Genomic DNA, 22,573 nt, shown 5'->3' on the forward strand with positions numbered 1-22,573 from the left:
CAGATTTTTCAGGAGTTTTACTGCCAGGTTAAAAAAGCGCTGGCTTTTTAAAGTTGAGGGTTGTTAATGGCTCTTTGCTTTGCTGGTTTCAGCAATGGCTAACTTGTCTGATGACATCCTCACTCACCTCTTATTATTTGCAGTTAAATTGTGGACCTGATACTTTCCTGCTGTCTAAGGGCTTAGGTGGTCAAGTGATGTACAGAAAGTGCTTTTCAGCTTTCTCAAGGCGGCCTCACAAGTGAAAGATTGGTTGGAACATTAGTTTTCCTAAAAAGTAACATTTTTAGATATTTGGCCTCTTGTAAGCTAAAAGAGAGACAGAGTGAAAATATATTTCCAGTGAGGGTGAGATTATCTGTAGAAAAGTGCTGGTTTGAAGTCCAGTACCTTAAATGCGTAAATAAAAACTGCTCATCCAAATTCTTTTCTCAGCTCTGACTCTTGGGCCTTTTGTTACTGTTTGCTTATAGCACACATACTTTATATCAAATATTTGGAAGACTTTCAGGATGGTGTGTGGTGTTTTAATGTACTATTAGTGACTGTTAGTGGAGAGCAATTAGGATGTCCCCTGTCACAGAGAAATGACTTTGGAGCATCTTGCATCTTTCAGTAACAAGTCATGTAGTTTAAACAAGCCGAATCAGTTTTGATTTTCCCCTTCAGTTCTAGGCCTTCCCTTCAGTTTGTTGTTGTGCTGGTGAAGACACATCTTGCAGATAATTGCATCAGCTGACACATGGAAGAGTGTCTGTGGCCTACAAAAAGGGCTCTGTCACTTGTCAGTTTTTGTATAAACACAGACACACACAGAGAATGGGCAAGCACTGAACTTAATCATAATTCTTTCCCTCACAAGTTTTCCATCCCAGTTTGAATTTATTGTGGCTGGGGATATTTTAGCAAACTCCTTCATTATTCAGTTATTAGATTTAAAAGTAACTCCAGATCCTTAGCTCTGTTCTGTTGTTCAGCAGTCCATACAGTAGATGAATGTCCTGGTGCTCAGTGTGATGTGCTGCAGTGTGCAATGGAACTTACTGAGCTTTCTGCCCTCTCTTTATTGCTAGCATCACCAAAGAGAGCATTGTGGACATAGAAGGCGTTGTGAGGAAAGCATATCAGAAAATCGGAAGTTGTACTCAGCAAGACGTTGAGCTTCATGTTCAAAGGGTAAATTTCTGAGCAAATGGAGCACTGGTTAATTGTTTGATAGATTATCTGTTTAGACTGTCTGTCTGTCTACACATATGAACTTTGTCAGTAAGGAATCCCATGCCAGAGAAATAAACTGCTTTAAACTACAAATTTCAGCATATCATATGTAAAAATTAAACACGTCTGGTTTTAAGATACTTGGAGTTTGTCTTTTCCTATTTTTATCTGCCATTTGAATTACGAAAATAAAGTATCTCACTAGAACAATTTGGCTAGGAAAGCTTGTAATTCTAGTTTTTGATTCTTAACTGCAGCAGATACTGGAATAAAATGTGCTGCTTTTTAAGTGCAAGTCAGAAGTTTCTTCTTTATCAGAGTTACAATCTTCCCCTCAATACAATGGACTGGAATACATAATTCTCACAGAAATAAACTCTCACTGGCTTACATGGAAGCTTTTGAAATCTAAAGTTCCTGGAGCTTGTGCTGTAGGGATGGAGGAAGTGTAACTTTATAATTTGTTTAAATAGAAAGCATATTTAAACCTTTATGTAATATCCTTTTTTTTGTAAAGGTTTTTGACTAAACTGTATGCTTACAATACAGCTGAAACCCCGTCGCCTCAGGAGGAGAGCACAATGGCTATTATGGCAGTGAGATAAATTTTAGCTAACAGCATTGGGGAAAACCTGCAGATTTTGAAGAAACATTTTTTAAGTATGTGTGCAGATTATCCTATGCTTGATTTTTCTGAAAGAACATCAAATTCACTGCTGCTCTATGAGCAATATTAGACCGTAAGGCACAGCAAGGTGGTTTTCATTCTCTGATTGTATTTTAGGTATCTCATAAATTTTTGAATCTGAAACAGCTCTTTCAGCTATATTCAGATGATAAGTAAATAATACATTAACAAGGAGAAGAACAGGATGATCTTGCTGGAACCAGAACCTAAAACTCAGTGAAATTTGGTATATTCGGAGCTGGCATTCAAAAGGCTTGTCCCTCAGGCTTGATTGAACTTGCTCAATTTGGTGCTTCCCAGTAGAAAAAAAAATATACTTTAAATCTTTCAAAGGGAAAGCAAGAACTAAGCACTTCAGTATTGTCAGGAGAATGCACCATGTGTCTATCTCAAGTACTGGAATAAAATCACAGCCTTAGAGCGAGCAGCCTATGCAAACACTGTTTCAAGTCTCTGCTAGAAATACCCTTTTGTAAATCACACCTCCTTTTGAGCAGAGCCCCATGCTATTTCTGTTCTTTCTCAATTTCAGATCTATGTGATCAGCTCAGCTGAACCCCGACTGCCCTTACAGCTGGATGATGCTGTTCGACCAGAAGTGGAAGGAGAGGAGGTGAAAACTTTGCATCCTCAAATGCTTTTTATTGTCTTTGTAGCTGAACAAAAGCACGAAAGCCAGGCAATTTCCTTAATGCGGTGATTCTGGGGGTTTGTTAGGCTTGCATTTTACTTCCTTTGTGTATCCAGAAGCGTGTTCAACATCTCTATAGCTTTGATGTCTGCTGAACTGCAGTAGAAGGTCAAAACCAGAGACTTTCCAGTCTTGTGTGTGTCTGCTGCATCCTCATAGTTGGGTTCTGCCTCTGACCTGTGGGGGAAGTTACACCTTAAACTTCGCTATGCTGCCAGTTTGCTGTATGTTCTCTCTAGAATGATATAGAAGTTCTGCTGAACACAGAATTAACCTTTGGTTTTTAGCCAGAGGGTGGTTTTTGTTTTGTTGAAGTTTTGGTTTTGTTTATTTTTTGGATGTATGTGTATTCACCATGTGCTTTTGCACAGGATGGAAGAGCTACTGTAAACCAAGATACAAGACTGGACAACAGAATCATTGATCTGAGGGTAAGGAACATGCAGTGTTGCAGGCTTGGCTTCAAGTGTTTATTCTTCATATTTCTAATCCATGAAACAACAGAAGTCATGGATTTCATGGAATTGTATTGTTGGCCAGAAGAAAAATAAACATGTTTTGTGGTTTTGCGTGGTATTATGAAAGCACAGGATTTTTGAATCCTAAATGTTCGCCTTTGCTGACATTAATTAAAGAGCATATATTGGTAGTTCGTAGGCAAACACTGATGATTTGACATGTGGCCATGTACATCCAGGCTTTTATCTGCAAAAGTCAAAGGTGACTGAATAGGGACAATTTAGAGACGTTTTTTCTCAGATGTAGTTTTTGTTATCCAAAGCCTGTAAAGAGCTTGGTTTTGAAGTATAAGATGGAAGTTCTGAGTTCTAATGGGCAGTTGAGGTGCTCTAATGCATGTCTTGACAGAGAAATTGTACCAGACCATGATACCAATCTCATTCTCTTTGTTTCTTCCACAGCAGTCATGTATTTTCCTTTTTTTTTACATGAAACACCTTTCTTTATCCAGGTCATAGAGACCCAGCCTTCTGTGACCTTCACAGACCTCCCAAATATTTACCATTTCTGATCAGCAGCAAAATACTGTCTACTAAATTACTTACAGAACTTTGATTCTTTTTTAATGAAACAGCAGCTAACACTTAAGTGTGTAAGTAACTAACCATTACTGACTTGAGGCATCCTGGCCTTTTCCCAGGCTTTTTAGCCATTTCAGGCTCTCCACAATAAAGTTTTAGTCAACATTGACTGAAGACTGTGCTTAGCTCTTTTTTTTTCTTTTTCTTGATACCTAGTACTGCCTTCTAGTTCTTTATAATGGCAGTTTGGCAGTAAATCAATCTTTGCACCTGAGAAATGAAACAAAAAAGTCATTTATTGGAAAATTTGGAAAGGTTCTGGCACTGAGATATTTAACGCATTTCAACATCTGATCTCCATGTTTCAGCAACTAAAACTACTTGTGCCAATTGTTTTACTTGTACCAAAATTAATTGCTCTTCACTTGACCTTATGTACCATACTGAGTAACTTCAGTTTGTGATTACCTTTGAGGATACTCAGTATCTCATCATATTGGTCTCTTCATCTGTCTTAAATTAAGCTGTTAATGAAAAGAATTCTATACTAATGATTGAAAGTGAAAATCATTTGAAGGATCATCATCTTATGTAGTGCTAAGGCAGTGTACTGAATTGAAGGGAGAAAGGTGGGATGCTTGAAGTGCAAGCTTTATTTGAACATCTGGTGATGAATAAAAATAACCAGCAGCACTCCAGAGAAACCTAAGAAAATCCATTAAATTGAAGAAACACCTGTATAATAAACTGGAAGGAGCCATGAGCCCCAAAGAGATCAGAGAAATTATACAAAGGGAAATAACATTTAAAAATACTGGGTGAAAATGGCTTGGAGGTATCCTTGGCTGTAATGTAGTTGCGGGTATCTGCAGGGCAAAGCCTAAGAAGGTAAATAGTAATGGAAAAAGAAGGAAGACTCATGCTAGAATAAACACAAGAGATGGAATGGAAAGGGCTGGACTAAAGTTCTTCTGTCCCTGTACACATCCAGTAGTCTGGCATGACCCTACCAATACTCCTGAAATATCTTTGTCAGTACAGCAACAGGGCATTAGTTGTCAGTATTCTGCCTGGAGGGTGCAGCTGGTGACCTAAGTGGATGTTGCTGTAACCTCTTCTAACTGGTGTGTCCCAACCATTGTTGGGACATCATTTCTTCAGCAATGTCTAGCACCTTGTTTTGAGCTCTGAACCTTAACTCTGTGTTAAGGAACTGTTTTTCTCCTTAGTTCCAACAGCTGCTGCAGTGTGGTGCTAAACAGCTGTGTCATGCTGAACAGGAATTCAGGTTAGCTTTTGATGGAATTGGTGGAAGGATGAAATGCCAGATCTCAGTACTTCATCCTGTGCGTACACCTGTGGCTGGGTGTGATCTGGCCACAACTTGCCTGTGGTCAGGCTTGGGTATCTGTCTTGCCTTCCTCCTCTGCACAGGAAGAGTTCCTGTCTCAGACTTTGTCACATTTCTGTCTGTCTTTTCTGTTGCACCTTTCATTATTTGTTTCAGAACAAAAGCAGATTCTAAATATGTGTTATTTTAATCTGTTTTTTAAAGGGAGTGCTGAATAAGCAGAAAAGGTATTTAGTGAAGAAAGGGGAAATTTCAGTGAGAACATGTGCATGTAAATATACACATATATATATGTATATATCCTAAGCATTGTATGTAATGGAATCACAAGAGTAGGAATACAAAGAAACTGAGATAGTAGTAATGGATTTTCAGTGATTTGGTTCCGTAGACTGAAGCTACTGGAGTACAAATGGGGCTTCAAAGAGCCTTTAGTGTTTCAAATGCACAGCATAAGGAGGCATGTCCTAAGGAGGATTGGAAAACATGACGTGTTACCTGAAACCATTGTTCCCATAGCTGTTCCTTCTAGGAAAACCAAGTCACAGGCAACAGGGAAGAAATTTTAACGGAATAGTTCTAACAGATGATGTGATGATCTGTTCCTACTAGTGTGGGAGGGAGTCCAGCCACAGATAAAAGTATCATCTAGTTCTGGTTTCCTCAGTGCCCCAGTTTTTTAAGGAAGAAGGAGGTCACTGAACATCAAAAATAGGGACACTGTTATTTTGAGAAAGATTTAACAAACTAAACGCACAGATCTTGGTTAGGCTCAGACTAAAAAAAGTCCTTTGTATGCAACTAGAATTATTTTTGTCCATAAATGCAGTATGTAAAGTAGTTAAGTAATTAGCTAATTTTAAGTAGTTATTAACGAAGGAGTTAATTGGATGGGGCCAAGTCATGATAAAGTGGAGCTGTGAAACTCAGTTATTACATGAATGAAAAAAGCTGGATTTCTGAAAATAGCATCACTCCACCCAGCTATGATGTATACCAAGGAAGGTTTGATTGTGATGCAATACAAGGAGTGTAATTAATAATAAGGAAATTACATTAGTGGAGATGAAAGATGCAAAGTATGTTGCAAAGATTGCAAGACTTCCACTCTTGTGTACATGTGAAAGTAGACTGAGTATTGCAGTGAATTATTAACAGTCTTGCATTTTGTTTGCTGAGAAAGATCTCTCAGAAGTGTCTGGTAGTTCGGGGTTTTTTAAGGTTAGGTATGGGAAGTACTTAAATGCCAAGATGCCAAGCTACTGCTGTAGTTGTTATTGTGATGTATGGAGAGAAAATGGTGTTTATTTAGGGCTGAGGGGTTTTGAAAATCATTTCCAAAGAATGATTGCTGGGGAAGAATGAACTTGTTCTTGGTGGGTTAACTCATAAAATACAGATCGCACACTTGGAGTAGAAAAGTTGGTGTTTTAGAGAAAAGAGAGCTGGTAAGAAGAAAGAAAAGTCCTTGTGTGGACTAGATTTTCTTTCACATAACCACAGGTGACTGTGAGGAAACCACTGTTGACCTAAGTATCTGTTTTTCACGATGGCTTAATTAAAGTCAAACCACTTGATCGTAGAGATGTTTGATTTACCATTAAATTACCAAAACAGTTTAAAAGGGCAAAATAGAACCCTGATTCTGTTTTTAAATCTCTACTTTTCTGCTGTTCTTGAGTTTCACTGAAGTATTCGGTGGTGTGTAGACTTCCCATGTCTGTAAAAAGACCTGCAGAAACTGTTATTTCGTGAAGTTCTGTGGTAGATGAAAAGCAGTGAAGAAAAGACCTGTGAAACACTGATTTTTGTAGTTTGCTTCTTTGAAATACTGGTTCAGGTTTATCAAGTTTTACATTGTTTAAAATAAACCATGAAGAAACGACCAGTGAAAGAAACACTAATTCTTGGGTTTTACTTCTCAGATTGTCTTTGAAAAAGTCTGAAGAAAAAATCCATTCAGATTCACCCAGGTTTACAATGGACCTGACTGATGTCCTTGCTCTGGCTTATTTTTTATGTTCAGCAGGACTTTTATCTTAATGGTATCTGTCCAAATGTGACTTGAATTATATGCCGTTTGCAGTCCTGTTGCTGCAGTTCTGTCTGCTAATGCCCAGCTCATTGAGACCAAAGCAAAGCCATTTTAGGGTCAATATTATTCTGTTTATACTGCTCAGGGTAGAGCATTAACATTAAACTGTATTTTTAGTAGTTTATGGATGTCAGACTGTGTTACGTGATAATCCAGCTGTACACTGATCTTAATGCACTTTTTTTCCAAATACTTGATTACTTCAAGCTTGATTTCATTGTGTTGGATTCAATTTCCTCATTGCAAAAACTGTGTTTTTCCTGACTGGTTCCAAGCGGTAATGAACAAGCAAATGTACAATTTATTTTCTTGTGGGAAGTGATTTGGCAGTGAGTACATACACAGTCCCAGTCATTTAGACAACAAACTCCGTGTTCATATATTCTTATACTGTAAGTAATATTGAAATTTGAATAAAAGCTGACTTCAGTCACTTTGGGGTTAAAAAAATGTTATTTAACAGAAATTCTATTTTCTAGCAAAACCTTCATTTGTCCTATATATAGTAGAGGAATTGCAAAATTAGTTACATTATTTAATGTATGTTACTTAAAAGAATATAGATTACATTATTTAGCCAATTATGTATTTAGTGGTTGCTCCTGGTGGAAGATAGGTAGCTGCAGCAGGCAAACAGGAAAGCAAAAATGAGGGGAGAGCAGAACAAATCCTCCAGCTAATGTGAGAGTAAAGAGAACGTTCATAACTCCTCATATCTCTGCGTCGGTCTCACCTCTCTGAGATACAATCACGGTGGTTTGAACTGCCCTCAATTCCACTGAAACACATTTGGTAGCACACGTGCCTGTTGTTCTGACACTGCATCTTGTGCCAAATGAAAAATTATAATTGTTTTTATAATCTTACAGTGCTCAGTTTTATCATTAATATCTTCCTTTGTGGCATCTGAATAATAAACACACAGGTGAAATTAGAGTTAGGTTATGACTGAAACTTGTACTTCAGCATTGTTCTCCAGACTTTTCTTCTGTTGTCTGTAACAAAGGTGATTATTGAAAATAATGAGTTTTTCTGTAAAATTAATTTTGCAGACTGAGTTAAAACATTAACATTGTTAATGGCAATGGCATTTAAGTCTCATAAGTTTGTTTCTGTTTCTCCTTAACTCTTGAAGGAATATTAACTATCTTTGCCATAGTCTCAGGTAAGATAGTTTGTCAATATGTATGTGGAAGGGTTCATATTGGAGTAAACACTACACAAAAAGAATGCCATGTCAAAATCTTTTTTTAAGACAAAGGTAAAACTCAATTAATTTTGGCAGCTGTCTCTATCTTTAGTTTGCTGTATTTTACCTAAGTGTGGAAGCTCAATTTGTGACTGTGTTACTTACCATTGTACCAAACATGCTGCTATATATACCAGCATCTCAGTTACTGAATTATTTTCTTCAAATTAATTTGTTCTCTTTGTGTTCTGAACATCACACCAGTGCAAAGAATGTTACTATATCTGAAAAGTTTTTTCTCCATTTTTAAAATACTTGGAAACTGTAGTGGCACGTAAAACTTTTGAGGCCATTGATACAACTCCATTGCACATTGTCAGATGCAGTTCTTTAGGAGCTTATCTCAGATGTCTTGGTGGTCTGTTTAATTCTTACAAGGGGGCTGCAGTATCACAGATTCCAACAGTTATCCATGTTGGCAGTCTCTGAATGAATGGACACTGAAACTCAGCCACCTTTGGTGAAAGAAGAGTGGTCTTGTCAGATCTAATTTGAGGTATGGAGAATTGCAGCTTGTTCTTGGGCTGTAGTTAAATAAAAGCTTCAGTCTCCAGTTCTGTGAATTTGGCTGGTTTCATAAATGCTGTTTCTAAGCATAATTTATCATTATAGATGGCTTAGGAAGACAGAGTCCTTGCCCTGCATCCTCACAAAGGACAGGAGGAGTTGCTGCCTGATGATCCTTTGTTACTGGAGAGCTGTGTCAGGTGTTGACTGGCTGTGTTTCTTGCGCAGTTTTAGGTCAGACCATGTAATTGCTTTCAGACCGGGTTTAGCAACCAGTTTTCTTTTTCCTGGGACTGTTTGACTTAGGACTGTGTTCTCACCTGCTCTGGCATGAAACTACTGTTGGTTCACACCAAATGTAGAAGAGGCACTGTTTCTATCCTGCTTTATGTAAATGTTACGCATCTTCTCTCAGCAATTTTAGATGTGTCTAGTTCATCAAAAACTTTATTGGGAAACTCAAATGTGACTGTTAAAGTTGTCAACTCTTTCACCTTTCAAGTAGGAGATGGTTAAGAAAAAAAATCCCTTTGAATCATCCTGGTACTTGGATGTAACACTACCAAATTTTGCCTGTAACTCAGGCAGTCTTGCCATAGGTCTGATTCTGGGAGACCAATGTGGAAAAAGTGAAAAGGTGAAAAACTTTTAGGGTACTTTTGTAACTGTTGCTCAAAACCTCATTTCCTTCATTTTGAACATTTGGAGTAGCGGCTGTGGTCTATCAGACATGTGGTTTATCAGACAGTGAGAACTGCTATTATTTACTAGTCTCAACCACTTACATGCCTGAAATATTTCATTGGTCAGCTAAAATGGCAAATAACTCCAAACAGCTACAGATCTGCAGTATTATTGCAGTTTTCTCTTTGGGTTTGTTGGTGAAGGGATATCTTTATCTTGCAGAGATGATGGATGTGGCTTTATTTCAGCGTTTCTACTGACAGTCTGTCTAAATTTGGCTGCTTATATAATTTGTTTTGGTTGGGGGTTTTTTGTTTTGTGGTTTGGTAGGAGTCATGTGAAAAAGCCCACAAAGCCTTTCTTACCCTAACTGAAAAGCTGGGTGAAAGAGAAGTAAACAGTGCTGTGACGCAGGTTGTCGTAAAGAGCTGTTCTCTTGGTCGTTTGCAGGAACTCGTTGGTCTTTTTGTACCCTTTTAGGTTACTCACTGTCACGTTTGAGATGCTGAAAAGCACAAAATCAGATATGGGTTCAGAGCTGATGCCTTGCAGTCTTTGCAGCAGTCACTAAGGTGGTTGTTTATTCTTCATGCCAGAAGTGTTCAGGAACGTTTAGTGTAGCAGCTCAATTGTGTCACATGCATAAACAAAATGATCGATTCAGCTAAATCTGCTTCTGTTTTCAGCTAAATGTACTTTTAAAGTAACGTGAAAAAAAGAACTGCAGTTCATATCAACAGGTGTTATGTGGGCTGCTTAAATGTTGGGAGTTCAAACCTTGGGGTTTGGATGTTTTTGTGGCAGTGTTGTACGTGGTTAACATGTGGCTGTGTTTTTACATGAAAAATGTTGCATTTGGTAGCCTTTAACAGACAGACATTTCTGCCTTACGTAAGTTATTAATGGCTTTGCTTTTATCATGCACTGTGTATTCTGCAGCTGTTCTAGTTTAGTGTGCTGAAAGCTTTTTAATAGATTTAGTGCTTTTATTCAATTTCTTACTATAAAACCTTTATTTGCAGAAGCACATCTCATAAATCAGTTATTTTTTTAAAATGTAGAATTGACCATAGTGCCTCGTTTGTAACTGAATATGCTATAAATTGAAATTAATAATTTCTTTGGTTTCCTTTGCTGTTTCCTTCTGTGTAATAAACAATTAGTGATTTGGACTTTTTGCTGTTTAGGCAGATACAGTAATCAGGTATTCCTGAGGGAAGAGATTCATCCTTCCAGCTGTTCAAAAGAAGTAATAGAGTCAGGAAAAACTAACTTAGGATTCATTATTTTATCTTCTTCTTATAGACCTCCACTAGTCAGGCAGTCTTCTGCCTTCAGTCTGGTATTTGTCAGCTTTTCCGAGAAACTCTTATTCGCAAGGGATTTGTGGAAATTCAGACTCCCAAAATCATTTCAGGTATTGTATATGTGATCCAGCTGCTACAGGTGTGCTTCTTTTCCAGTTGCTCAGTGTACCTATCTGACAAAAATGTAGTAAGTTTTTATTTAAAAAACATAAAGTTTTCTTTCTATCTTAGATGTAATGTAGCAAACTTCTAGCAGGTGTTGAGTTGTTCTTTACTCTTCTCCTGACTTGGGCTGTTAAAAGAATGGCAAGAAAAATACTATATATACCTGATTTATGTAATTGGCAATTAATTGTTTAATCCTGATCACATGCATTATTCTTCCAGTCAGTGTTCTCAGTGTTGAGCACTGCCTTTTCCATTCTCAGTATAAAAAAATACCACTCTAATTTAGATTAAAAGCAGATTCCATCATAAAGATGTAGCAAAAAACATGGTATAAAATATGATGCCATTATATGGCACAATTTGTCACTTCTTTAGCAATGAGAATGTGGCAAAATACAAGGTGGTAGACCTTTTTCTTTTTGAAAGTGTGGAATAACAGCTTCAGCCTTAAAGTCTGGAAATGTAGATTTTGCTTCTAGTTCTTTTGGTTTGCTGTATTGTTTTCAAAAGTCCAATGCCTTGATTTACTGATGGGGGTTTTTCTTCTATATTATTGGTGCTCTTTGAGGTTTTATTGATGCCACTAAGATACATGGAAAATTAGAGCAGAACATTTGTGTTATTGTGTTATTGTTTGTACATTTATAAAGTGCACACATTTTGCTTACTGAATTTAATGCTTCTGTATTTATATTTTGGAAGGCAGCTCTTGATTGAGATAAAAAATGAGCTTTTTTACAAAATGCATGTAAGCAACTATTCTTTCAACATGAAAATTGTCATTGAACTAGAAGATTGGATGACTTTTTCCTATGGAGACAGTTATACAGTATGAAGTACTAAAAGGCTCCCAAGTAGTTTATGTATGTAGGACCTTTGAGGAAGTGTGCAGTTTGCCTTTGAAAGCAAGCAAGCTTTCAATCATCAAAGGTTGGATGAGACCATATTTTGTAAAATCAGCTAAGTTAAGTCAATGCAATCCTTATCAAACTTACAATTTAAACATCATAACTGTTTTAAGATTGGAGGGTTTAAAAGTTACCTATGTTAGGCCACTGCACCTGTCATGTCACACGCTGGGAACTGGCAAGGTAAAGTGGTGCAGTTTTGGTAGGTGCTTTGCAGTAAGGAATACAAATGCATGTGATCCTTGTTCCTGTAGCTGTCTGTGAAAATTGCCTCAAACTGAGAAGAAGCTTTATGGCTTTGGCTCATGCCCTCTTGTAAGGCTGGTATTGGCTGTGAGAGATATTTATGCCTTCAGTTAGAGAGGATGGTCCTGGCGAAACAGGATATGCACTTTGATCTTAAGCTCTGCAGTGAACCCCTGGCAGCCTGAGCAGCTGGCAGAGACTGGTTTCCACAAAAATATGGGGGTGCTGGTAGATGTGTTGATACAGACATGTATTCTCTGCTGTTCTCACTCTAAGGTGAAGGTCAGCTGGAACAGTAACGTTTTAAACTACCCCAACTAAATTTGCAGATTTGCAAGGTGTGACTGTCCTGAGCTGCAAAATTTACGTTGGCATGAGTAGATGGATGCAAATATATCGTTTTCCTCTAATATGCTTTGAAGAAAAATCTCTTTCTGATCTTTAAATGTAAGACCAATAATCTATCATTCTACCTCTGTTTTATTTTTTACACGTTTATTTTAATAATTGTTTAATTTTATTTCAATAATTCCTTATTAAAGCACTTGCTTTCCAGCTGCCAGTGAAGGAGGAGCCAATGTTTTTACTGTATCTTACTTCAAAACCAGTGCCTACCTGGCTCAGTCCCCACAGCTGTACAAGCAGATGTGTATATGTGCTGACTTTGAAAAGGTTTTCTGCGTTGGGCCAGGTAAGAAAAGCTTTGCTTTATGTGATGTGTGAAGTGTGCCCTGGTGGCTTTTAGCAGCTGTGGTACAAGTAAGATAACACACACACACTAAAGCTCTGAATGGTTTCACTTGGTGTAGTTTTACTTGCCAAACACAAATTTCAGCTGAGCCAACTGATGACAGTAAAGTTGACAGAGAAGTTGCTGTACATGTACCAAACAACATTACTTAGAACAAGCTTACTTTTAACTGGGCTGTTAGTTAATAATAAAAAAAATGAATGATTTCTAGTCCCATGCTCTTTCTGAGAAGCTGATAGGACATAGCCTCTTTAGGTGGCAATACAACAGGTTTTCTTCGAAGACCTCAAATGGTTTAAAGATACATAGCCTCTAAATGCTGGAAAACAAGTAAATAACAGTGTATAAAACAAAAAAAAAATTTCCAAGTAATTCAGAAGATCTTAAATTTCTTGGTAATCACTAACAGATGAGTCATGGTTTATGGGAAGACGTGTTTATATTAGACTCATGTACCCATCCCAGAAGACACACATGTGTAGAAGTCCATTTCCTGTGAAAAAGGCGGTTTTCAAATCTGAAAGTTCTTGTGTGCTTGCAGACTTGTCTGTTTTTTCCACTTGTGTCTGTGGGTCTAACTGGAGATCCTCTCTATGGGTTGTGTCTGTCTTGTATCCTTTGAGTACTACAGCTGCAGTAATGCTGTCACTGTTATAAATGATGCTCTGAGGCTGCTGGTTTCATTTGTGTCTTTCAGTGAGAATTTTCACGTCTAAAGTCATCATGTCTATCTAATCCAAATGCTAATGATTGCTATTTTTGCAACTGGAATGATAATTTCAGGTCAGTTAGGATTTCTGTTGTTTACTTTTACAGTATTTAGAGCTGAGGACTCCAATACACACAGACACCTGACTGAGTTTGTTGGTCTGGATATTGAAATGGCTTTTAATTATCACTATCATGAAGTGGTAGATGAGATTGCAGATACCTTGGTGCAGATATTCAAGGGGCTTCAGGAAAGGTAATAAGAGCACTTCCTTCTTTTAATGAGCAACTTTCTTTGTTTGACATCTCTTGCACTGTGGTATGAAGTAGGCAAGCCTTTTATCCTCAGTTTGTCAGATGATCATTGGCGATCTGGTTTACAGCACAACTTCAAAACATATTTTTGCTTTGCTCTCAACTATTTCTTTGTGCCTGACTTTTAAAGTTCACTCAAGCCATAGGCCAATAAACTACTTTTAGCATCTCCTGGAGTATGCTGGCTTGCACTAAGAAACTTGCTGTCTGCTGTTGAAAGGACTTCCTAAGAGTAGTGATGCGTCAGTAATTTAGAATGTCCTTCTTTTTGTGCCACTACTGGTGGATTTTTCTATTTCAAAAATTATTTTAATATTTACTATATAAGAAAGTTTTCCTGAATAAAAATTACTGTACCAGCCTGCATTTGTTCCATGATAACACCAAGGATTATTTTCCATTATTCACAGTCTAACTCATTAAAAAGCCAGGCTAGAAGTTTAGAAAGCGGTTTCCATTTGCTTACAAATTAGACTCTTTTGCCAGCAGAAATGCAAATCTTTATCTGTCCAGAGGGAAATTTCTTGTATATATTTGATTATTACTCAAATCAGAAAAGAACCCAGGTAAATACTACAAATCAAAGGTATGATTTCTCAGTGCCTTTACTGTGAAAATTTGACCTAGTCGATTATTTCTTACAAAAGGAATTAAACTGAATAGTGAAATATCAACATCCTTGAAGTAGATGCATTAACTTTGTTGAAACAATTCATTACAGAATTTCTCCAGAAGTGGCTTTAATACAGTTTTTATATTGCAAGAGGGACCTCTTGTGGCAAAATCACAAAATCATTATTAGGTGCAAGTTCTTGACTATTTTGTATTTGGCTTCTGTTCGTGTTTCTTCATCTATAGATTCCAGACTGAAATTCAGACAGTGAGCAAACAGTTCCCATGTGAGCCATTTAAGTTTTTGGAGCCAACTCTGAGGCTGGAATACTGTGAAGGTGTGGCCATGCTGCGAGAGGCTGGTGTGGAGATGGGTGATGAAGAGGATCTGAGGTACTTGGCAGTACCTTGACTGTGTCAGAGTCTTGGGAAAGTGGTAGTGAAGTGTCATTTTGTACTGTGCACCTGACAGCCCTCAACAAGGAATCATAGCTGTTAGAGGAATAAACAGCACTTCTGTCCAGATCTCTTGACAAGTAAATGAGTGGATGTGAAAATAGTCCTTTCTTTTAATGTAGGCTATGGGTACAAACTCTGAAATCTGAAAGAAAATAACCGACAACATAAAGTGACAGCAACTTGAACCTTCTAAGGAAAAGAAGTGTTTGTTTGTCCAGCAATTGCAGTCCTTCACGTGAATTGTCACGTGTCTTTGAATAGGATTAAACAAAAAAATTCTGCTGCCTTAAGGTCTTTCTTTTAGGTAACACCTTTCCATTTCTTCCTTCCACCTCTCAGGAAAATGATTAAACAATCTTGATAAATTCCCATTAATTTACTGAGAGATGGTTTAATTAGCAGTTTATATATAAACTTTACTAAAGACATTTAATGAATTAAAACATTTCTGTTCTACCCCATAATATATCCAGCACCATTAGGGTAGTGTGTGATTTTAAATTAAATGATCTGTGCATCAAATAAAGTTTCAATCATAAGAGTTTGATGGAGGAAAATTGTTTGCTCAACAACTGTTCATGGTGTTTCTCACTTACTGTGTCATACACAAGATGTATGGCAATAGGAACTAGAGTACGCAGTTCTTCAGTAATCACAGTATGGTGACTAGGAAGAAGTTATATTAAGAGCAAGAATATTTTTAGGTACCAGTTAATTTAAGGGATTTCTAGGACCTTAGGTACCAGTTAATTTAAGGGATTTCTAGGACCAGTACAAAATATTTAGAAACAAATAAATAGACTTTATTTCTGCAATTTCTGTGTGCACAACCCAGAAAAGTCAGAAACAAGTACTAGATTTTTAAGGGTCAGGGTGCAGCAGCTCTGTAGCTTGTAATCTTTTGGGCTTTATGAAGTATATAAGCAGTACAGGTTTAAATTACTTCATTTTAATGTTGATAATCTTTTTCAGCACACCTAATGAAAAACTCCTGGGACGCCTGGTAAAGGAAAAGGTAACAATTATTTTAGAATAAATAAATTTGTCACTGAATCTGAAACCTAATGTTGTAGAGTTATGGGATTGATGTAAATACCTACATGTAGACAGTATCTCAGAACACGCAGAAGTTGTGAAGAGTTGGTGATTACCGTTTTTTAATTGTCTGACTGCATTCCCATTTTGGTGCTGTGTATTTCATCTACTGTCAGTTTTGTCTTTGTCATTAATAAGCTGTTTCAAACCATTTTCAATCTTTTATATTTATTTCTATCATATGTTATACTGAGGACACCAAACAGGGTAGTGTGTTCCAAAGCCAGTTCTTAGGAGAATTAAAAAAAATAAAAAGGCAAACCAAATTCTAACAAAATCTATGAGAAGATGAGACCTTTGGGAGGAAAAAAGGAAGTACCTGTTAGAGCAACACATTTTACTGCTCAACATTTGTAAGTTTACACTAGAAGTAGTATTGAAAAACTGAGAAAGAATGCACCACTTTTATTGATAACTTAGACAATATTGTGGGAAGTTATTGGGGAATTTTTAAAAATTTTATTTCAAAGATTCACTGGTTCTGTCTTTCTCTTGTAATTTGTTCTTTGTGTAGTTTTCTCTTGTACTAATTGTTCTAAATTACCTTCTTTCAGTACGACACAGACTTCTATATTCTTGACAAATATCCTCTTGCTGTGAGGCCTTTTTATACAATGCCAGATCCAGCCAACCCTGTAAGTAAAATGCCTTCTTGTTGTCAATGGGGTTTTTTCCTTTTTTTTTCCTTTTTTTTTTTTTTATTATTCCATGTAGGGATAACTTGACAATGCAGATAAAGTATATTTATATGACCGTAGAATTATTGAATGGTTTAGGTTGGAAGGGACCTTAAAGATCATCTAGTTCCAGCCCTCCTATGATCTGCTGTTACAATTAAAATTCTGATAACAAGATCAGGTCAGGGTTACATGATTTGTCCGATGTTTTCAGTTACTCTTTACTGGTGAAAGCATACCAGAAAGAAATGAGCAAAAGCTGCGAGAGCTTTATGAAGAGATCTCCATGGTCAAACACTGCTGCCATCACTGAAAAGTGGCAAAAACATTCTTCCAGGGCAGCAGACACTTTAAGCAGACACTTTAGCAGAAAACAGTCATTTTTAGAGCTTTGGATATCATAAGTGAAGTTATTGAGAGGTGAATATTTGCAACGTATGCAGTAACTGTAGGTAGGAATTAAACTCCTTTTTGTGTTTCCAGAAAACCTCTAACTCGTATGATATGTTCATGAGAGGGGAGGAGATCTTGTCTGGAGCTCAGAGAATTCACGACCCCCAGCTGCTGACAGAAAGAGCAAAGCATCATGGCATTGGTAACAAGACAGTTTAAAAGAACATAAGTCATGGTTGGATTTGTGTCCTTTAGAGGAAGAATTTGGGGCAGAATTTGTTATATGAGTGGTAAAATCACAGTACTGTCTCATTCTTAATCCATCTAATTCTGTTTAACCATATAGAGTGGGGTATTAAGAAGCTAGTGAGTCTTCCAGCAACACCTTGCTGAATAGTTATTAACAATATTATATAACAGAACTGTTACAGTCATAATTTCTAGATAGCCCTGGACAATTTATATGTTCAGTGAGTAAAACCTCACTGTTAGTTTGTAAATTTTTTGTTGTGTTTGTAGTCCTGCAGTCACTTGTCTGTTTGGCTTGGGATTTATTAAGCAGGTGAGAAACCAGTATTTTTCCTTTCTAGATTTGGAGAAAATAAAGGCTTATATTGACTCCTTTCGGTTTGGTGCACCTCCTCACGCAGGTGGTGGAATAGGTAAGTGTCTGGTTTTTATTTAGCCTAACTTATACTGCTCAGTCTCAAGGAGAGCTCAGTATAAAATTCAGAATAGTGACCTTGTTACGTAAATTAGTGGGGCTGTTTATCCTGGAGAATTTAAGGAGAGAAGCTCAAATGTAAGGATCATCATAAAATAAATAGGCAAAATATTAATGGCACAGTCTGGCAAGTTTAAAAAGGAGGTGATCACAAGCAAGGGTGCCACCTCACTAGCCAGGCACATCACTTTCAAATCTGACCAATGAGGAAAATTTAAGGAAGCAAGAAAAGTGTATTATGTATGGATTTATGAAAGTCACCATCATACCAGCAGCCACTGGTCTCTGTGTATTTGACAAAGCTGTTTTGTAGTGAGGAGAAATAAGTGATTGCTTCTTCTCTTTGGGAGCATGCAACATTTGCAGGTAATCCAATATAATTTAGGCCAGTTAGAAGTGACACCAAGGAAGCTGAAGCTACATCTTTTCTTCAGAGTAGATGGTCCTCGTGGCAAGGTACCAGCCAAACAGGAGATACCACAAGAATTAACCCTGGGTTCAAGCTGTTCCTGGTGGAAACGTTAACGTAGGAGGTGTATGGAAGAACAAGTGTGCATCTGGTTCCACCCCATCATGGCTGGGGTGCTTATAGCCCCATGGATTAGGAAGTTCCATAATGGGAACGGCTCACGCTGTGCTCACACTGCTGTGTGAGGCTGGCTTCAGCTGGGAAGCACCTGCAGCTCCTTAAGGGTTTTGAACAAAGACTGACTGTGTTGCTGGGCTGTTTTCCTCTGTTGTAGGGCTGGAGAGAGTAACCATGCTGTACCTGGGGCTACACAACGTCCGTCAGACCTCCATGTTCCCGAGGGATCCCAAACGCCTGACGCCCTGACAGAAGCTGCTCTGAGAGTTGGGAATGCTCTGCCAGGCAAATAGGATCTGGCTGCAGGCATAGCCCCTGCTGCTGATGAACGTGTATTGATTGATTTGAGCATTATGATATGCAATTAAAAACAAAATTCTCCTTTATTAAGTGCCACAGTAATTTTTTTTATCCTTAGTTGTTTATTTAAAGTAAACTATTTTAACGGATCAAGACTCTTTGTATTGGCAACTGCACATTTTTAATGAAAATGGAATACTTTGAATTAGTATTTTAGTGTCATATTAAATCGTATCATTTTTCTAAACATTTTAATAAATTATGCAATAACCATTTTGCATTTTTAACTTACATCAGCAAGATTGAATATTCTGAAGTACTGGCTCCAAGATAAAGTGACTGGATGCTTGCAGTTTAAAAATCTGGAGAGACCAGGCAGTTGATCATTTATGTGAGTGTCAGGTAGGGAAGCAGGTGAGAGCATTCTTAACAAGAAGTCTTCATAAGAAGTTGTTAAAACAGGTTGAAATAAAGCTCACAAAGTAAATTAGATACAAATCTGTCTGGTTTTTTGCTTTGTTTCCTCACAAGATAATAATGAATCAATAAGGCTTTTTTGGTTTGTTTTTTTTACAGATGTAGTAACTGTCTAAAGTTTAAATTTATTTTCTTTCTATCTCCTCCCCCCTTTTTTTTTTTTTTTTTTCTGAAAGCTGTATAAAATCCATAGGCATGGTCTTTATTTTATGTTACTATTTGTGAATGGTTGCAAGTTTGCACATGCTCATGGAATACATAAGGGAAATACAATATTCTCAGAAAATAAATGGATAGTGAGTTTGAGAGCAGGTCATGTGTTTTCCTGCCTGACCCACCCTCTGGGCTAACAAACAAAACAAGGATTTCATGCACCAAGGAAACAAAACCCAAATTATGTAAGCCACCCTATTTCAGAGGTTTTTTTAATCTATAAATGCTGTGAACAGCCCATATTTGTGCATGTAGAGAAACTGAATGTTTCTGTAAGGCAGAGTACTTCTGAAATTCTTTGTAGACATACTTTTTCTTAGATTGTTCACTTACTTGAACTCCTCAATTTGCAGCAGTGCACAAAGCTACTTCTCATCGTCCTCTTCCTCTCAACCCAGAGGATGCTCCTTACATTTGCAGAGGCACCAGTGTATCTGAAACTTCCTTTTGTGGACTGCATCTGAGAGTTGGTTTTCAAATTTAAAACATTTTGTAAGTGTTGCTGCCAAAGACCAAAGGATTAAATTCCTGACTTGGGTACTGCAATAGTTACTCTAATACTCATACATATTTGTAATTCCTGATTTAATTTTTGTTTAACATTTTACATGATCAAGGTTTCAGTAGGAGGTAGGTTTGGATGATTTCTGTGTTATTGTTGCTACCTTGATTTTTAAATGTCAGAGAAGTCACATATTGGTTCTGCTACAGAAAGGTCAGTGAGGCTGTGTATAAATTGTATAGAGTTTCACAAAAGGGCAAATCATCTTTGCAGCTGCCATTGAACAAGACTTAATTTTAATGTCTTATGACAAGAGTTCTCCATTAGAAAACAATCATACTAAAGGTCAGGTAAAGTACTGGAAATGTAGAAGTTAAACTTTGTTTAGAAGTCACACAATTCAAGGAGTAACACTTTGGAGCTTTGTTTATGAGTCTGTTGTAATTAATTTACTGTGGAATCCTCCCCAAATTACTAACTTGAAAATCTTACATTGTACCCAGTTGTACTTTGCAAAGCTAAGTGGATTATAAACACAGCTCATTGTCACAGACTTAGTACTGATGGATCCAAGTTTCAAAACTGTTGTTTATTTAGCTAAGCCAACTGGAATGAATTTTATTTAATTACTTTTGTTCATACAGAACTGGTAATATATTCCACTTTGGATGTGTATTCTTCTAACCAGGAGCAAAATTACTGACTTAAATTTCCTGTCCACAAAAAAATATCCTGGGTGCTGTTTCTTGCTCTTGATTTGGCAGCAAGTTTTGTGCATACATGCCTGTAACAACTGTGCTTACACCAATTCTGTTAGGAGCTATTTAAACTTAGGCTGTAGCTTGATTTATTCACAGTAACTGCACAAGAACAAGAATTCGGATCGAGGCCCCGATTCTTTTGTATGCTGAATCCTTTCATGCAGCCTTTCTTAGCTAACAGAAAATAATTATGATCATAAATCAAAATGCAAAATGCATTTGTCCTGAATGTCATCTTAACAGGATACTTTAGCAGGAGCTGCACAGTGTTAGAACGTAGTTTGAAACCCTGCAAATAATAATTCCAGACCTTTATGGTGTTTTGATAGGTAGCAACTCTGGTGTAATAGTTCTGGAAAAGTAAAACCTGTACTGTTCTTTATTTCCAGTAACTTGCAGGAAGTTTAGCAGCTTACAACGAGTCCATTGCTGCTGCCTCTCCACCAGGTAAAATGGTTTTGGTTTTGTTTTCTTTCATAATATACAGATGGTAAATACAGTAGTGCAATTTTCTAAACTGGTTTTAAGGAACGTTAAAGCATATTGGTTAGGAATGGCCAGGGAGTCTGCTCAAAACAAAGCTTCAGTTTGCTTCTGAAGTTTAACTGCACCATTTTCCTGTGAAAACCCATCTGTGTTTGCTGAGCTGTCTGAATCTGCCCAGTGGGAAAGAGGACTTGGGCTGTTCCTTTGGCAGCCAAGTGCATGCCTGGCTCCCCATGGCTGCCCACACCTGCTGGGTAACCCTGGGCAGCACCACACAGATGTTTGCTCCCTGCCCAGTGGGCCAGGGGAGAAGGAAAGGAAAAGCAGGAAAGCTTTGTGCTCTCACCCAGTGCCTGTCAATTCCAGGCATATTGGACACCACTCCATGCAAAATAAAGGGATGGAGGAGAATGCCTTGACAATATCTGTTGTGGAACACCATATGGCTGCCTTGGACTGGTTCATACTGGGGTTCCAGAAACTTCGCTAAATAGATTTTATTTACTGTTTCTTCTTTGGGTAATAGTAGATTTTTTTTTTTTTGAGAGAGAGAAATTACCTAGGATGGATTATTTGTTTTAAAACAAGCCTCACAACCAACTTGTGCACATTTTTGCTAGTATGGTCTCAGAAAATATGCAATTTCCTCACCAGAAGCGTTTTAAAAATTACCAAGTTAGTTCTACAAGTCTCTTATTTTCTTTACCATTTTGCAGTTAAGTCTCTGTTCATGGTATGGCAAGCACACCATAACATGAACTAACACTTCTTCAGGAGGCTGCTGGTACTGGTACTTCTGAAAGGGTTTCAAAACTGAAAAAGAGCCCTTAGCTGCTTTAATTACAGCAAAATTCCCAGTTTAGGCAGAGATGAATGACTTTGCAGGTGGCAGAGCAATTCTAAGCAATTTTTCATAGATGTTGAAGTAGTTCCTGCTGGCAGGTGCTGTGTGCCAGCAGCTGCCATTCGGGAATGGCTGTCAGCCATGGCACCGCTTGGCAAATGTTGTCTTCAACCATCCTACAGCGGTGCCAGTGAGGAGCCAAGTGTCCAGACTGTGGCCTAATCCTCACCTAGCTTAATTTACACCCTTACCACCTGGGCCAGTTCTTCAGAAGCCAGAGATGCTGCATGGCGTGGGTCTCCTCAGCGAGCAGCTGCTTAAGTGCCTCCTGCACACAGTGTGGGGATTGCGTCTCTCGGGAATTCCTCAGCAGTGCCCTGGCCACACCAGAGTAGTTTTAACTCCAGCTACCATAGCTGATTTCTTCCTGGGGAAAGCAGTGCCTTGTGGAATCTTCACTGCAGCTACTGTGCTGAAGATGCCCACAGCTGACACCTCCACGCCTATTGTGTTGGTGT

At 37.8% G+C, this 22,573-nt stretch overlaps 1 protein-coding gene across 1 annotated transcript in view; it reads left to right on the forward strand.

Moving 5' to 3' along the window:
* The window catches only part of DARS1 (aspartyl-tRNA synthetase 1), a 37,854-nt gene extending 18,590 nt beyond the window's left edge, over positions 1-19,264 (forward strand). Inside the window, exons 5-16 of the mRNA XM_042041601.1 lie at positions 1,074-1,176; positions 2,439-2,519; positions 2,969-3,028; positions 10,829-10,940; positions 12,709-12,843; positions 13,720-13,867; positions 14,785-14,931; positions 15,970-16,012; positions 16,647-16,727; positions 17,253-17,364; positions 17,753-17,824; positions 18,630-19,264. Coding sequence (XP_041897535.1) covers positions 1,074-1,176; positions 2,439-2,519; positions 2,969-3,028; positions 10,829-10,940; positions 12,709-12,843; positions 13,720-13,867; positions 14,785-14,931; positions 15,970-16,012; positions 16,647-16,727; positions 17,253-17,364; positions 17,753-17,824; positions 18,630-18,721 — 1,186 coding nt within the window. The 3' untranslated portion in view covers positions 18,722-19,264. The remainder of the gene's footprint in view (positions 1-1,073; positions 1,177-2,438; positions 2,520-2,968; positions 3,029-10,828; positions 10,941-12,708; positions 12,844-13,719; positions 13,868-14,784; positions 14,932-15,969; positions 16,013-16,646; positions 16,728-17,252; positions 17,365-17,752; positions 17,825-18,629) is intronic.
* The last annotated feature ends 3,309 nt before the right edge of the window (positions 19,265-22,573 follow it).

The sequence above is a fragment of the Corvus kubaryi genome, unplaced genomic scaffold, assembly GCF_017639235.1.
Source record: "Corvus kubaryi isolate FWS band 111438036 unplaced genomic scaffold, C.kubaryi_AGA036_p1.0 37396, whole genome shotgun sequence".
Classification (NCBI taxonomy): Eukaryota; Metazoa; Chordata; class Aves; order Passeriformes; family Corvidae; genus Corvus; species Corvus kubaryi.